A 17,098-nucleotide genomic window follows, 5' to 3' on the forward strand; every position below is an offset into this window, starting at 1 on the left:
AGCGTTGGGAGACTGCGATTGCTTTGGAACGCTCTTCCACATGTCATCCCGTTGGGTGGAATCCCACAAGAGTTTAGAAACTCACTCACACCAGCCCTGATTCTTTTCAAAGGTAAAGTGCAGGTTAATTTGTTTTTTTGTATTTTTACTTTATATTTTGTATTAATCATTTTTATATGAAAGGTTTTGGGTTGTGGAACGAATCATCTGAGTATCCATTATTTCTTAATGGGGAAATTCACTTTGATATACGAGTGCTTTGAACTGCGAGCATGTTTCCGGAACGAATTATGCTCGCAAACCAAGGTTCCACTGTAATCCATTAAATCAGTGAGTGTCCAGTGGAAGTTAAAAGTCATCGAATAAATAATTCCATTAAAAATGAGGTTAAAATCACAGGCAGGGAGGTTCTTTACAACCTCATGAACCCTGGTGCATCCTTCTTAAAATTGAAGTCCCCTCCACTAATCCCAATGGGATCCTGTAACCAGAGAAGACATCCTACTGATAGGTACAACCAACCCTTTGACTCAGGCCCCCTCTGTCGTCATAGGCTCTCCGCAGGGCACTGCACTGAGTCTTGCTCCTCCAACTCTCGCTGCTATTCCTCTGCCTCTGCCTCACTCAGAAGGAGCTACCCTCAGTCCCCTCCTGAGCATTGGCCGCACGCTCCTTTCCTGGTACTCTTCCTGGCTGTCTGTCTCCATTCTTTTACACCGGCTCTTCTCCTGCTCCTGCCTTCTTTCTCCCATCTATTTAACCTCTGTTTCTTTGTCTTGATTATTCTATCCTTCTGTCCTCCCTCTGCTTCTGATGTGCAGGCTCCTTTTTTCCTGCCTGATTGGGTGCAAATGTGGAGCTTTGTCCCCTCGAACACGTGAACCAGGTACCTGACTGATCTGCTTGCATTTGTATGTGTATGCACAAGACTGTAGGGCACTCCCAAAACATATGCAAAAAAATGCGTGGGATTCTTGCCTGGCAGCAGGGACAGTAAGGACAGACCCCTGGCAATGAATTGAAATTTGTGAATGAAAGTGCACAATATAGCTGGTAAGAAAGATGGTAATGGTGGAATTTTTGTCTCAAGTAAATAAATACAATTTTCACATAATCATATAGCCGGTTATGCCAATTAATGCATCCAATAACTAAGCCATCTAGGACCACTGTGTGGGCACCATACCCCTTGCAGTGTGGGTGGTGATAATCCTGTAGTGTACTCATTAGTACAATAGCTGTGCTTAAGAATAAATCAGCCTAATTTTTCTCTAAATAAAGTGTTCAAGCTTGTACTTATTTGCTAAGCCCTACTTTTGGGTAGTTAAAAATATAGCTTAAATATTGTAACCAGTAGGCGGTGCCACTGATGCCCAAACCCAATACACAATCGCACCTAACACAGTTAAGGGTTCAAATCTGTCCCTTTTTTAATAATGTTACCTTAACAGACAGGAAATATGATCAAATTATAATCAGTACAGCAATACAATCCTCTTCCTCCACTATGCTCCCTGAAAGCCTTGTCCACCATCTTTCGACTCTGACTGCCACCTGCAGAGCTCCTTGCTATCATCCATTGATCCCAACAGGGCTGTATTCTGGGTCTCCAACTCCCATGATCCCTGTAGATATCTGAAGAGGACCCAAATCCCAAGGACATTGTCCCCTTGCGCGTTGCTCTATCTCCCGGTCCTTCCAACATTCAGGTCTCCCTGCTGGGTAAAGATTCATGTTCCCATCCAGTCAGAGAGCCTGTCCTTCCAGTTTGCATTATCATTGCATCCTGTCAGGGCAAGAAATAAAACTCTGGGATGTCTGTCCATCCCTTACATACATATATCTATACTAATAAAAGGCAAAGCCCTCACTCACTCACTCACTCACTCACTCACTGACTCACTGACTCACTCACTGACTCATCACTAATTCTCCAACTTCCCGTGTGGGTGGAAGGCTGAAATTTGGCAGGTTCATTCCTTACAGCTTCCTTACAAAAGTTGGGCAGGTTTTATATCGAAATTCTACGCGTAATGGTCATAACTGGAAGCAGTTTTTCTCCATTTACTGTAATGGAGATGAGCTTCAACGCCGTGGGGAGTTTCGTGTGACATCATCACGCCTCCCACGTAATCACGCAGCACATAGAAAATCAGGAAGACCTCAAAAAAGCGCTGAAGAAAACATATAATTGAGAAGGCAGCAAAACAATAAGAAGCGAGCGAGTGACATATACAACCATATTGATGAGTTCTGCTACTTCGGAAACAAAGCACGATGTAAACCTACACTTTAAATTAAGTTCATAGACAGGCTGCCGCTGGCGTTTGTAATTTAGTGCCTGCCCATATAAGGCCGTCCGTCAGCGGCAATCCAATAGCAAACTCCCACTAAATATTCACGGGTTAAGGACTGTGCTTATGCAGAGGAAGATGAGATGGTCAGCGTGGTGTTTGGCACAAACTCAGCGAAACTGCGAGAGAAAGTTTTAAGTGCCAGGACTAAGGTAACATTAAATAAAGCTATGGACATAGCACGAGATGGCACCAGCACAGCTGGGAACCTTCGATGCAAGTACACCGGCGGCTCACGTGAACTGACGCAGTGCACAGATAAAAGCAACAGTTCCAAAGAGCTGAACAAAACCGAATTACACAATTGAAAAGGCAGCAAAAATATGAAGCGTCTGATAAGCATATTCATAAATGCAGCTACTGTGGAAACAAAGCACACGGTGGAAAAAGTCAATGTCCGCTAAAGGAAGACAGTGTAAAAAACCCGTGCATGCAGTGTGTCAGGTCTCAGATAAAGAAGAAGGCGAGCTGTTTATTGATGCAGTAAGAAACGAATCGATGAATGAAACCTGTCATCTTTACAGCGATTGACAAACACGGAATGTAACTTGAACACAACACATCCTACAAATACGAACCTGATTGAAAGAAATAATGATAATCAAATCCTTGATGACAGCAACACTCAGTAACACTCACAAAACAAATACTGTATATTGACAGTCATGTTACGTTATTTTTAAAATGTTCCCTTTTCTTTTTACCTTTTTAACACACTACTTCTCGCTGCGATCGCGGGTATATATATATATGTATATATATATATCCCGCTCTACATACTCGAATAATGGATACTTTATTCGCCATCAATGATTGTTTTGGTAAAGCCATACTCAGTGTATTCATTAGATGAACTGTAAAAAAGTAAGAGCGAGGGAGGATGACTCATTGAGGCATGCAGGCTGTAGTCGCGTCAACTCTATCTGAATTGCGCGATCACATTTGAAAAATATATCTTTTCAAGTTCTATTTAGTCCATATGTGTCAAACTCAAGGGCGGGCCACATCCGCCCGGCGTGTAATTATATCCGGCCCGAGATCATTTTATATACTGTATTATTGTTATTAAAGCCCGGGTATATGAAGCGCTGGTAACACAATAAACTACAGATCCCATAATGCAGCGCTTCAGCTGCCTTGCCGAACACTTACGTAAGTTATTGCGAAGCTACAGTTATTGCGCACTGAGTTTGCACGGCGCTTTGGTGACTTTGAAGAACAAAAAAGTCCTTCTACATGCGGCTCGAACCTTGTGCATGTTTGGTAGCACATATCTGTGTGAGAAGCTCTTCTCAGTGATGAAGACTAACAAAACAGCACACAGGAGTCGCCTCACTGATGAGCACCTGCAATCCATCCTGAGAATCTCCACAACACAGAACCTCACACCAAACAGAAACGAACTTGTGGCCAAAAAGATGCCAGGCGTCCAGCTCTAAAATGACATATGAGCAAAGACAACTGAATGATTTGATTTGTTATTGCACGTAAGAGCGGAGTCAACCGTTTTAACAAACAGCGTATTGCACTGATCTGAAATAGCTGTGTGTGTATATATGTAGATATGTATGTATATGTATATATATGCTTATATATGTGTGTGTGTATGTATGTATATATATATATATATATGTATTTCTGTGTATATATGTGTGTGTATATATGTGTGTGTATATATGTAGATATATATATGTATGTATATATGTGTATATGTATAGATATGTATATATATATATGTTTATGTGTGTGTGTGTATATATATATATATATATATATATATATATGACAACAACACTCAACACTCACAACAGTGACAAAACAATTACATTGACAATCAGGTTACGTTATTTTCAAAATGTTTCCTTTTCTTTCCATTGCTTCTTTAACACACTACTTCTCGCTGGCCCTGGTATTTTACTATACTATATAAAAGAAAAAGGCAACTTTCCTTTCTTTACACCTTTTTTCCTTTTATCCCAAACCAAAGCCTTTCTCTCTTAACACTGCAGAGGACACAAAACTAATTTTCTTTAAATGCCGGTAAGGCACATTACCAGAGGCACAAATTTGAATGTTCACATAGAAAATGTAATTTCAATGTACCTGTACTTCTTAAAACGTTAATGTTTTACTGTTTAATAACTTATAGACTATAATTTATTATTTTTCCCTTGCACTCAGTGACCAAACCTATACACACACATATAGACACATACAAACATATACACAAGTATATGTATGTGTATATATACACACACACACACACACACACACACACATACACACACACATACATACATACACACATGTATATAATTTGTGTGTATGTATGTATGTATGTATGTATGTATGTATGTATGTATGTATGTATGTTGTGTGTGTGTGTGTGTGTGTGTGTGTATATATGACAGCAGCAATCCAAGCTGTGAGAAAACAGTAAAAAGGAGGCGTGTCAGACGTCGTGGTACATTTTCTGATGCAGCTACGAAAACAACTTGTGCGCTGCCGCCAAAACACAAAACAATTACTTTGACAATCATGTTACATTATTTTTAAAATGTTTCCTTTTCTTTCTCTTTCCTTCTTTAACACACTACTTCTCCGCTGCCAAGCGGGTATATATATATATAGATAGATAGAAATATATATATAGATAGATATGAGAACAACACTCATATCAATGACAAAACAATTACATTAACAACCATGTTACGTTAGTTTTAAAATTTTTCCTTTTCTTTTTCGTACCTTCTTTAACACACTACTTCTCCGCTGCGAAGCGCGGGTATTCTGCTATATATATATAGATAGATAGAGATATATATAGATAGATAGAGATATATATATAGATAGATAGATAGATAGAGATATATATATAGATAGATATATATATATATATATATATATAGATAGATATGAGAACAACATAGATAGATAGATAGATAGATATGAGAACAACACTCATATCAATGACAAAACAATTACATTAACAATCATGTTACGTTATTTTTAAAATTTTTCCTTTTCTTTTTCGTACCTTCTTTAAAACACTACTTCTCCGCTGCGAAGCGCGGGTATTCTGCTAGTCATTATATATAATATACTACCGTGACTGTTCATTTGTCTGTCCAGGATTTAAAATCACCTGTAGCTCGCAAACCGTTTGACCGATTGACCTGAAATTTGGTACACATACACTATGTGACGTCTACTATCCACTTTCAGGATGATGATTAACCTCCAAGGTTATTCCTCTTTTTATTTTTATTTCATTTTAGAATCAACTCTCAGCAGCAGCCAGCAGGGCAGCCGTGCATTGCATGTACATGGGTGCTGTTCTCATCCCTAACACCTTTGCCATCACTTCCCCTACCTCTTCATATCTTAAATCATTCTAAAGGCAGATTGAAGACTTAAGTGCTAGCTTAAGTGAAAAATTAAAGAAAACTTACCAAGTAATTGCAACACAACCACTGACTTAGTCAGTTTTAACGCAAAAGATGGCAACAAAAGAAGAGAAGAAGCGGGCCGTTAGGGTGGAGAGCTGCTCAGGAAGCAGCAAGCGCATCAACCTCTGAGCAAACAAATGCTAAATGTACAGAGAAAGAGTATGCAAACTGTGAAGTCAAGTGTGTTGCACCGTGACTGGTGTATGTGTGTATATATATATATATATATATATATATATATATATATATATATATATATATATATATATATATACAGTGGTGTGAAAAACTATTTGCCCCCTTCCTGATTTATTATTCTTTTGCATGTTTGTCACACAAAATGTTTCTGATCATTAAACACATTTAACCATTAGTCAAATATAACACAAGTAAACACAAAATGCAGTTTTTAAATGATGGTTTTTATTATTTAGGGAGAAAAAAAATCCAAACCTACATGGCCCTGTGTGAAAAAGTAATCGCCCCCTGAACCTAATAACTGGTTGGACACCCTTAGCAGCAATAACTGTAATCAAGCGTTTGCGATAACTTGCAATGAGTCTTTTACAGCGCTCTGGAGGAATTTTGGCCCACTCATCTTTGCAGAATTGTTGTAATTCAGCTTTATTTGAGGGTTTTCTAGCATGAACCGCCTTTTAAGGTCATGCCATAGCATCTCAATTGGATTCAGGTCAGGACTTTGACTAGGCCACTCCAAAGTCTTCATTTTGTTTTCTTCAGCCATTCAGAGGTGGATTTGCTGGTGTGTTTTGGGTCATTGTCCTATTGCAGCACCCAAGATCGCTTCAGCTTGAGCTGACGAACAGATGGCCGGACATTCACCTTTTTTTTGGTAGACAGTAGAATTCATGGTTCCATCTATCACAGCAAGCCTTCCAGGTCCTGAAACAGCAAAACAACCCCAGACCATCACACTACCACCACCATATTTTACTGTTGGTATGATGTTCTTTTTGAAATGCTGTGTTCCTTTTACGCCAGATGTACGGGACATTTGCCTTCCAAAAAGTTCAACTTTTGTCTCATCAGTCCACAAGGTATTTTCCCAAAGTCTTGGCAATCATTGAGATGATTCTTAGTAAAATTGAGACGAGCCCTAATGTTCTTTTTGCTTAACAGTGGTTTGCGTCTTGGAAATCTGCCATGCAGGCTGTTTTGCCCAGTCTCTTTCTTATGGTGGAGTCGTGAACACTGACCTTAATTGAGGCAAGTGAGGCCTGCAGTTCTTTAGACGTTGTCCTGGGGTCTTTTGTGACCTCTCGGATGAGTCGTCTCTGCGCTCTTGGGGTAATTTTGGTCAGCCGGCCACTCCTGGGAAGGTTCACCACTGTTCCATGTTTTTGCCATTTGTGGATAATGGCTCTCACTGTGGTTCGCTGGAGTCCCAAAGCTTTAGAAATGGCTTTATAAGCTTTACCAGACTGATAGATCTCAATTACTTCTGTTCTCATTTGTTCCTGAATTTCTTTGGATCTTGGCATGATGTCTAGCTTTTGAGGTGCTTTTGGTCTACTTCTCTGTGTCAGGCAGCTCCTATTTAAGTGATTTCTTGATTGAAACAGGTGTGGCAGTAATCAGGCCTGGGGGTGGCTACGGAAATTGAACTCAGGTGTGATACACCACAGTTAGGTTATTTTTTAACAAGGGGGCAATTACTTTTTCACACAGGGCTTGGATTTTTTTTCTCAGTAAATAATAAAAAGCATCATTTAAAACTGCATTTTGTGTTTGGATCGCCGCAGAGTTCTGTTCCCAATGCGTAAAAATTCATCCAAGAAGGGAGCGCTGTCATTTCTGTGGACAAGCTCTACGTCAACAACAGGCTGTACAACAGGCTGTACAAGGAGCGAGGAGTGACAGACTGGCTTTATTAGCCCAACATCAGGTCACAAGTTTATTATTCTTATCGGGATTCACTGGGTATGAGCATGTCAGGATATAAAAAAAGCTGCTATATCCGTGTTTAGATGATGGGATCACCTGTTCTCTCACCACCCCACACCTCTAACACCTTTTCTTTTTACTTTTTTTTTTCTTTTCTTAACCTTTATCACTCTTTCCTTTCCTTCTTTTACCTGCTTCTGGAACTTTACATCCGCATGACACAATCACACAACTTTCCTACACTGCGTCAGCACACACACAACGCGTGCATACAAACACTAGATTATAATTATTACATTTTATCATACATCCACAAACACTTTTGGTTCTGTCTGATTATTATTATTATTGTCTGATTTTTATCAGCATTATTATTATCAGCATTAGTATTATTATTATTATTATTATCAGCATTATTATTATCATCAGCATTATTATTATTACTATTATTATCATTATCAGCACTATTATTATTATTTATTTTCAGCATTAATATTATTATTTTCAGCATTAATATTATTATTATCATCAGCATTAATATTATTATTGTTATTAGCATTATTATACATATATTTTTTATTTACTTATTTATTGCTTTATTTTTATTTATATATATATATATATATATATATATATATTTTTTTTTTTTTTTCGATTAAATTATACATTTATTTACTTAACTAACTCACATGAAGGCACCATACATTAGCTAATCACACACACAACTATGGGTACACTAAGGTTTGTCAGTTGGAATGTTCATGGAACTGGCTCTAGAGAGAGAGATTAAAGATTTTTGATCAGCTTAAAAGACTGCAGGCAGATGTTGTCTTATTACAAGAGACTCATAGGTCTGCCACAGTTGCAGATGAACTTAAAACATCTGAGTTTCCCAGACTGTTCTCTGCCGCCTATAACTCTAGACAAAGAGGTGTAGCTATTTTAATACACAAAAATACAAATTTCACAGTATTGGACACAGTCTCAGATCCAGATGGTAGATTTATAATACTAAAACTATCTATACAAAATCAAAGCTTATGTATTGTTAGCATATACTGTCCAAACATAGATGACCCGCATTCTTTCATAATTTTTCTCTGTACTCTCCGAACACTTGGACTGTCCACTTATACTTGCGGAGATTTTAATTTTGGATGGATTATTCTTCAGACAGGCTCAGTACAGCTGGGACTCAGCGCATTGGCATTCCACTAATATAGTCAAACAGTATATGAGTGATTATGGGCTTTGTGATGCATGGCGATCTTTTTATCCCAGCCGTAGAGAGTATACTTTTTTCTCACACGTTCATCACTCTCACTCACGTTTGGACTATTTTCTAGTCAGCAGCTCATTATTGGCTGACATTTCAGACACTGAGATACACCCTATAGTTGTCAGCGATCATGCTCCAGTTTCTTTAACTCTGTTAAATAAGAAAACAATCCCATCAGGTAAAACTGGAGGTTTAATACGTCACTGCTTAAAGATGAAGGTTTTGTGGAATATTATAAAAAAGAGTGGGCTTTATATTTAGAACACAATGACCTTCCTGGAACATCAGCATCTGTTCTCTGGGAGGCAGGGAAAGCAGTGATGAGAGGTAAAATAATTTCCTTCTCATCACATAAGAAAAAAATAGAAAACAAACGTATTCAGGAATTAGAAGAAATCATTAAGTCTCTAGAGGCATCCCCAGAAGAAGAATTACAAAACAAATTGCGTAAAAGTAAACTAGAACTTAAAGGAATTATTGACAAAAACACAATTTTAGCACAAAGACTACGAATAGAAAACTTTGAACACGGTAATAAATCAGGCAAGTTTTAGCCAACCAGTTAAAAATAAACAAAGAGAAAACTGCCATATCTGCTGTTAAAGAGTCAACTGGGAATATAGTATATGATCCTGAAAGAATAAACAACACTTTCAGAGATTTTTACAAAACCTTGTACTCACCACAGATTAACCCATCAGATAATGAGATCAATGAGTTTCTAGACAGGATAATACTTCCTAAATTATCAGATAGCCAAGCTACAGTCCTGGACTCGCCATTAACATCAGGAAGCTCTTAACTCCATGCCTAATAGGAAGGCTCCAGGTCCAGATGGGTTTCCAGCAGAGTTCTACAAAGAATTCTGGATCATTCTGGCTCCAACATTCTTCAGAATGATGAGTGAAATAGAAGAAAATGGTAGACTACAGCCAAACATGAATTCAGCCAACATTATTCTCCTGTTAAAACCAGGCAAAGATCCTATATTTCCTACCAGCTATCGCCCAATTTCTCTTATTAATGTTGACCTGAAAATAATTTGTAAAGCCCTTGCAAAAAGATTAGAGAAGGTAACCCCTTTCATAATACATCAAGACCAAACTGGTTTCATTAAGGGGAGACATTAATCCTCAAATTCACGTAGATTACTCAACTTAATAGACTTTTCTTATAGCAGAAACATGGAAACCAGTATATTATCTCTCGATGCAGAAAAGGCTTTTGATAGAGTTAACTGGAAGTTCTTATTTGCAACTTTACATAAATTTGGTTTTGGAAACTTCTTCATAAACTGGTTAAAAATATTATACAGTTCACCAACAGCATGCGTCAGGACAAATGACCAAACATCAGATAGCTTTTGTCTTCAGAGGGGGACCAGGCAGGGATGCCCTCTCTCCCCCTCGCTATTTGCTATCTTTATTGAACTACTAGCAGCAGCAATCAGGAAAACTACAGGTATTAAAGGCATAAAGTGTAAGAACATAGAACATAAAATCAGTCTTTATGCAGATGATGTGTTACTTTTTCTTCAGAATTCTCAATTCTCTCTCTCCCAGGCAATTGAACTAATAAACTCCTTTTCAAGAGTTTCAGATTATTCAATAAACTGATTAAAATCCACAGTTCTTTCAATTAATTTCTCTTTTGTCAATTCCCTTAATACACAATTGGAATCAGGGAATATTACATACCTGGGCATTCATGTCTCTCCCAGTGTGGGTTGGTGGCCTCGGACTCTGTGGGGCTCTGTGATGCTGCTGCTTCGGGCCATGGCTAGATGGGCTGGGGCCTCCGTGCCCCGAGTGGATTTTGGGAACAGAGGTGCCTATTGGGGCCAGTAGGGGAGCTGGCTCCCTGGAGGGCTCAGGCCCCTCAGCCGTTCCTCCCCATCCTCAGACATTTCCCTTCTCCTGCTCCTTCACATCATCACACAAACATGCACATAGGGCCTTGGGGTGTGGGTAAGTCAGGGGGTGCGGGTATGGATCCCATTTCCGCAGTCATGTGGCAGCCTACCCCCCAATTTTATTTGCACATTAAACACTTCCACAAACAACATTCCACACAAATGCACACTTAGGGCCTTGGGAGTGGGCACACTCAACGGCATCCGGTGGGGGGAAATTTCAGCCTCACTCCGAGTGCCGGTGTCCACTTCCAATTTTAAACTGCACCTTGTCAGTTTTGGGGGGGAAGTGGGGCTGTGTGTTGGCATCAGCTGGTGTAGGCCACATGGTGCCGGCACTGCCCGCGCCCCCCCAACCACAAAATGCACCTTATCAACACACACCAACACTACATTAGAGCAGGCGGAGGGAGACTAGAGGTCTTATTACACCTCTGTTCTCAGTTAGCTGCCCGGGGCTGGAGGCTAGGAGTGGGAGCTGGCCGTCTGCCTGTGGTCTGGAGTGGTGGGTTGCTTTGCTCTGCATTGGACGGGGGTGCCTGCTCACTATTACCCCTGCGGAACGGGGCTAGCTCTGGCGTCCGGGAATGGTTGTACCTCAGGTACGGCAGCACGGGACCAGAGTTAGTAGGGTGTGTATGGGGAGTGTGAATGGGTGTCTGGCGTACATCCTTGTAAGTCTTGGGTTGTATGTGTATGTGAGAGCATGAGGGAGGGAGTGTATGACTGTGTTTGTGTGTGACTGTATATGTCAGGTGGGGTTTTGGACCCCTCCCCTCTCCTGGGACATCTGGCAATACTACAACATCTTTGCCTACCCTCCCCCTGCCTTAAGCATCTGTCTGGTCGCTCCCGGTGGCTGCCTGGTGAGATCTGGTTCCCTGGGCTCTGTTGGGTCCTCGGCGGGGTGGGTCGCCCTTAGGTCCCGGGCTGCTGGGTTCCGGGCACGGCCGACTCGGGGTGGCGGCTGCGGGGGCCTGAGGGCTTGCCGTTGATATCTCCCGGGACTCTGCCGGCTGCTGGTTGTGGCCCCCCGGGGTGATCCTCTGCACCTCTCGAGTGGGGGTTGGGGCTTCTCTGGTGACGGCCTCCCTGGGGTCTCCGCGCTCTGGGGTGACCTCTGGATCTCTGGGCTTGGAACTCCCTCCATCTTTCGCACGTTTTTGGGGGCAGGTCTGTGGCCCTTCACACTCACTATTGGATGCTCCTATAGAGAAACCTTACACATACAAGCGTGAGTACACACACAGGTGCTCACATGGTGATTTCATAAGTATGACTTGGACATCTTCAGCACATGATCTAAGGTTGTGGTGGCCTTAAATGCCTCAGTAATAATTACTGTATGATTGTCAGCAAACATTTTTACTTTTATATATCTTCATGTAGCTGATGCAGCAGTGTTTTTGTCTTGTGGTTCCCCCCTCTCTTTCTGCAGGTCTAGAAGCGGATTCTGGTTCATTTATTGTTTATTCTATACGAAACCCCCCCTTCCCCCTTTACCTCCATCTCTTCCTTCTCTCTCTTCTTTTTCTTTCACTTTTGTCTCTGTGTCTGGTTCGAATCTTAAAAACATCTGAAAATATTTTTTAATAAAGTTTTGGTATCAGGCATGACGTCAGCAGAAGCTGTAACGCTCCACCTGAGAGAAAAACTGTAAGGCCAGTCGCCAGCATTCAGACATAAATTCTGATTGCTTCACAGCCGAACAGGACACGGTAAAAAAAAAAAAAAAAAAAACATGCAAAAGAATAAGAAATCAGGAAGGGGGCAAATAGTTTTTCACACCACTGTATATATATATATATATATATATATATATATATATATATATATATATAGTACAGGCCAAAAGTTTGGACACACCTCCTCATTCAATGTGTTTTCTTTATTTTCATGACCATTTACAGCAATAAAATAAAGAAAACACATTAAATGAGGAGGTGTGTCCAAACTTTTGGCCAATACTGTATATATATTAATTTATTTAATATTAATAATATTTAATTTAATATTGTTTCTTTGTATCAGTATACTGCTGCTGGATTATGTGAATTTCCCCTTGGAATTAATAAAGTATCTATCTATCTATCTATCTATCTATCTATCTATCTATCTATCTATCTATCTATCTATCTATATATATCATGAATTTGTTTCAGATAAAATGGGTAGTGATTTTTGAGTAATTTTGATTAATTTGGTGGTTCCTGCCTCTTTCTGTGTTACACCCACCACATCCATAAACCTCCTCTTAGAGCTGCCGGGCAACAGGAAAAGAGGAAAGCCTATCTTTTACATCCTTCTCCCAATATACCCAACATCTCTCCTCTGCACATATCCAAACCAATGCAGTCTCACCTCTCTGGTTTTGTCTCCAAACCGTCCAACCTGAGCTGACCTTCTAATGTACTCATTTCTAATCTTGTTCATCCTTGTTACACCCAATTCAAACTTTAACATCTTTAACTCTGCTACCTCCAGCTCTCTCTCCTGTTTTTCGGTCTGTGCTACCGTCTCCAACCCATATAACATAGCTGGTCTTACTACCATCCTGTAGACCTTCCCTTTCACTCTTGCTGATAACCATCTGTCATAAATTACTCCTGACACTCTTCTCTACCCATTCCTCCCTTCCTGCACTCTCATTTCACCTCTCTTATCCACTCCCCATTACTCTGTACTGTTGATCCCAGGTATTTAAACTCATTCACCTTCGCCAACTCTACTCCTGCATCCTCACCATTCCACTGACCTCCCTCTTATTTACACACATGTATTCTGTCTTGTTCCTACTGACCTTCATTCCTCTCCTCTCTAGAGCATATCTCCACCTCTCCAGGGTCTCCTCAACCTGCTCCCTACTTTCTCTACGGATCACAATGTTATCCACAAACATCATAGTCCACAGGGACCGTCTAATCCATCAACCCATCCATCACCATTGCAAATAAGAAAGGAGTCAGAACTGATCCCTGGTGATGCATATATAAAAAAAAAACTCCAGAGGGTTGTAGAAAAAAAAAACTGCATGGGTTCAGAGGTCATGAGACCTCCCAACCCCCACTGGGCATTCTACCTAACATAAATGATCTCAATCAGTCCTCATGCTTTTCAGGCTTCACATGGAAGAATTAGATGATGATGGTCATGTGGACATCTGGCCTTCAATCCATCAATGTAGGAAACTGTATGGTGCTTTGATCAGGTGGTGGTGGTGCAGATCACCACCACAGAAAACTGCAAAATGAACTGCAGAGGAAGTAGGGGTTAGTACAGATTGTGCAGTCCTGATAAAAACGATGATTAACTGCATACTGTATACAGAATATCAGGTGTTACACTAAAATGAAGCTATAAGAAATCAATATTAAAATAATGGGTTTTTAGTAGTTTTTTTTTTTTTTTAATGCTCTACCGTATTAGCCTGGCGAATTTCTATCGGTAAGCTATTCCAGATTTTAGGTGCATACAGCAGAAAGCTGCCTCCCCATTTCTTTTAAGTTTAGCTCTTGGAATTTTAAGCAGGCACTCTTTTGAAGATCTAAGGGAAAAATTTGGAGTGTAAGGTGAGAGGCATTCCAAAATATAAGATGGAGCGAGATTATTTAAGGCTTTGTAAACCATAAGCAGTATTTTAGAGTAAGTTTTAAATGGTACAGGTAACTAGTGTTTTGACATCAATACTGGAGAAATGTGCTCGGATTTTCTTTTCCTAGTTAGGCAGCTGCACTCTGCACTAGTTGCAATTGATTGCTGTAGGGCAATGATTCTAATTGCAGCCACTTTTTCTATGACGATTGCATGTTCTCCACGTGTTTTCCTGAACTGTTTCTTTATGTATTTTTTGTGATTCTCACACCCTACAGACAAATTAACTGATAACTCTAAAAAGGTCCTGTTTGAATAAATGGGGGCGAGTACTTGTACGCACCATACAAAAGACTGGCGCCCTGGCTTGGGGTGGTTCCTGTTTAATGCCTGATGCTGCCCTATGACTGTAAACTTTGATTAAAATGATTGAGATAATGAATGAACGAATGAATTAATGGATTTGGATTTATTACCAAATCATACTAGCTGTATCATCCTTCAGAAAAACTTCATATAATTGTTAATATCAATTTTACCATACAGCAGCTAAGGAAGGTGACACGTGAAGAAAACACATGCAGTCTCAAAAATATATTAGATTATCAAATAGGGAATTAAATGATGATTAATCGAGGTAGTGAATTCATTTAGCTTTCCTAAATACATAATTTTGCTTTTAAAATTTTATACACTTTCTTATATCTTTTTTAATCCAGGGTATGCTACTGTGTCTTCTCTTGTAGATTCCACTGAATGCATTCAGTGTCCTCTAGACTTCTGGTCAAATCATGAGAGAACCAAATGTGTGGTGAAAGTGATTGAATACTTGTCCTATGATGATGCAATGGGAGGCACATTAACAATGACAGCACTTCTAGGAGCCTGTCTCTCAGTTTGCGTTTTTGCAGTTTTCATGCATTATCGTAATACCCCTGTTGTAAAAGCAAACAACTCTGAATTAAGTTTCCTTTTGCTGGTGTCATTAACTCTGTGCTTTCTGTGTTCCCTGTGCTTTATTGGACAGCCATCAAATGTTACTTGTATGCTGAGGCATGTAATGTTTGGAATCAGTTTTGTGCTCTCCATTTCTTGTATTCTTGTCAAAACAATTGTTGTCATAATGGCATTTAAAGCTACACTGCCTGGCAATAATATGATGAAATGGTTTGGGGTTTCTCAGCAGAGAGGCACTGTATTTTTCTTCACCTTTATTCAGTGTTTAATTTGTATCATATGGTTGGTCACAACACCCCCCATCCCTGCTAAGAATAGTAAATATCAAAATGCCAAAATTATATTTGAGTGTGATTTGGGGTCTCTGACTGGATTTAGCTGTCTCCTCGGATACATTGGGTTGTTAGCTTGCATTTCTTTCTTTTTAGCATTCCTTGCGAGAAATCTCCCAGACACTTTTAATGAAGCCAAGTTTATCACTTTCAGCATGCTGATCTTCTGTGCAGTTTGGATAACTTTCATTCCTGCTTATATAAGCTCCCCAGGGAAATATACAGTTGCTGTTGAAATTTTTGCAATTTTGGCATCCAGTTTTGGCCTACTTTTTGCTATTTTTGCACCTAAATGCTACATTATTCTATTGAGACCAGAACAAAATACAAAGAAGGCCCTGATGGGCAGATAAAATAAATCAATTTGATGAAAACAGATGACCAGCCATATTATTTACTGTAAATATTCCACTTACAGTTCTAGTATAGTGTGTTTATTTTTTGATCTGACCAAAATGCCAAATGGTTAATAAATTGAATAAAATAAATAGCTGAGCTCACTGGTAGTTTGGGAGAACTTAAATATGTAATTTGCATTTCATCTATATTATATGAATATATTTAACAGTTCCACTTTATTTAATTTTTTACAAAAATGCACAACTGCATGTTAAATATCTAATAATTCGTTACATTGCTACTATCAAATCCCTTACAGTCTATTATAGTTTTGATGTTTAAAATATTGAAAATTATTTACCTTTATTTTCCTTTACTACATTCTGAGATCTGATGCTGAGAATACATTTATTCTCTTATTCATAACAAAATAAATACAGTAAATTAAATTGAATTTCTGAGTAATAAATCCATTGATATGGAATAGAAGGATTAACAAAGAAAACGTCTGAGAGGAAGGAAGGAAGGCCTCAACACTAAATTAACTCCACTTCAGCCTCTGTTATAACCAATGAAGCCTTCTCCATACTTGTTGCATTATCTGTCTTTGCAGTCTCTCACAATCATCATATTCATTAAACATTCTCTTCAGGCCTCCATAGATACTTCCAAGAGACTGGTTTTGAATGCAAATGTAATAGCACATATAAAAGTATGGATTTCGCAAAGTTTTTTATTTTTTCTAAAAAGTAAGACCCTCGTGCTTTTTATTACACTGAAATAAATTTTTTATCCTTAGTCACTGATCAGTCCATGCTTTGTGGGGAGCTGAGGCCTAGTCAATCAGGAACGGGCACAACACAAGAACCGGTCTTTACAGTCAGGTATTTTACCCTAATTGAAACTTCCTTAAATCTGTCTGTGAGAATTGTAATTTACTGCCATTACTGCTTATCTGACAGTATATGCTCATCTTCCCT

General features: G+C 39.3%; 1 protein-coding gene across 1 annotated transcript in view; it reads left to right on the plus strand.

Moving 5' to 3' along the window:
* LOC120528254 (extracellular calcium-sensing receptor-like) overlaps nucleotides 1-16,151 on the plus strand; it is a 36,849-nt gene extending 20,698 nt beyond the window's left edge. Inside the window, exon 8 of the mRNA XM_039752420.1 lies at nucleotides 15,237-16,151. Coding sequence (XP_039608354.1) covers nucleotides 15,237-16,132 — 896 coding nt within the window. The 3' untranslated portion in view covers nucleotides 16,133-16,151. The remainder of the gene's footprint in view (nucleotides 1-15,236) is intronic.
* Nucleotides 16,152-17,098: the final 947 nt, after the last annotated feature.

This window comes from Polypterus senegalus, chromosome 1 (genome assembly GCF_016835505.1).
Source record: "Polypterus senegalus isolate Bchr_013 chromosome 1, ASM1683550v1, whole genome shotgun sequence".
In the NCBI taxonomy this organism is placed as follows: domain Eukaryota; kingdom Metazoa; phylum Chordata; class Cladistia; order Polypteriformes; family Polypteridae; genus Polypterus; species Polypterus senegalus.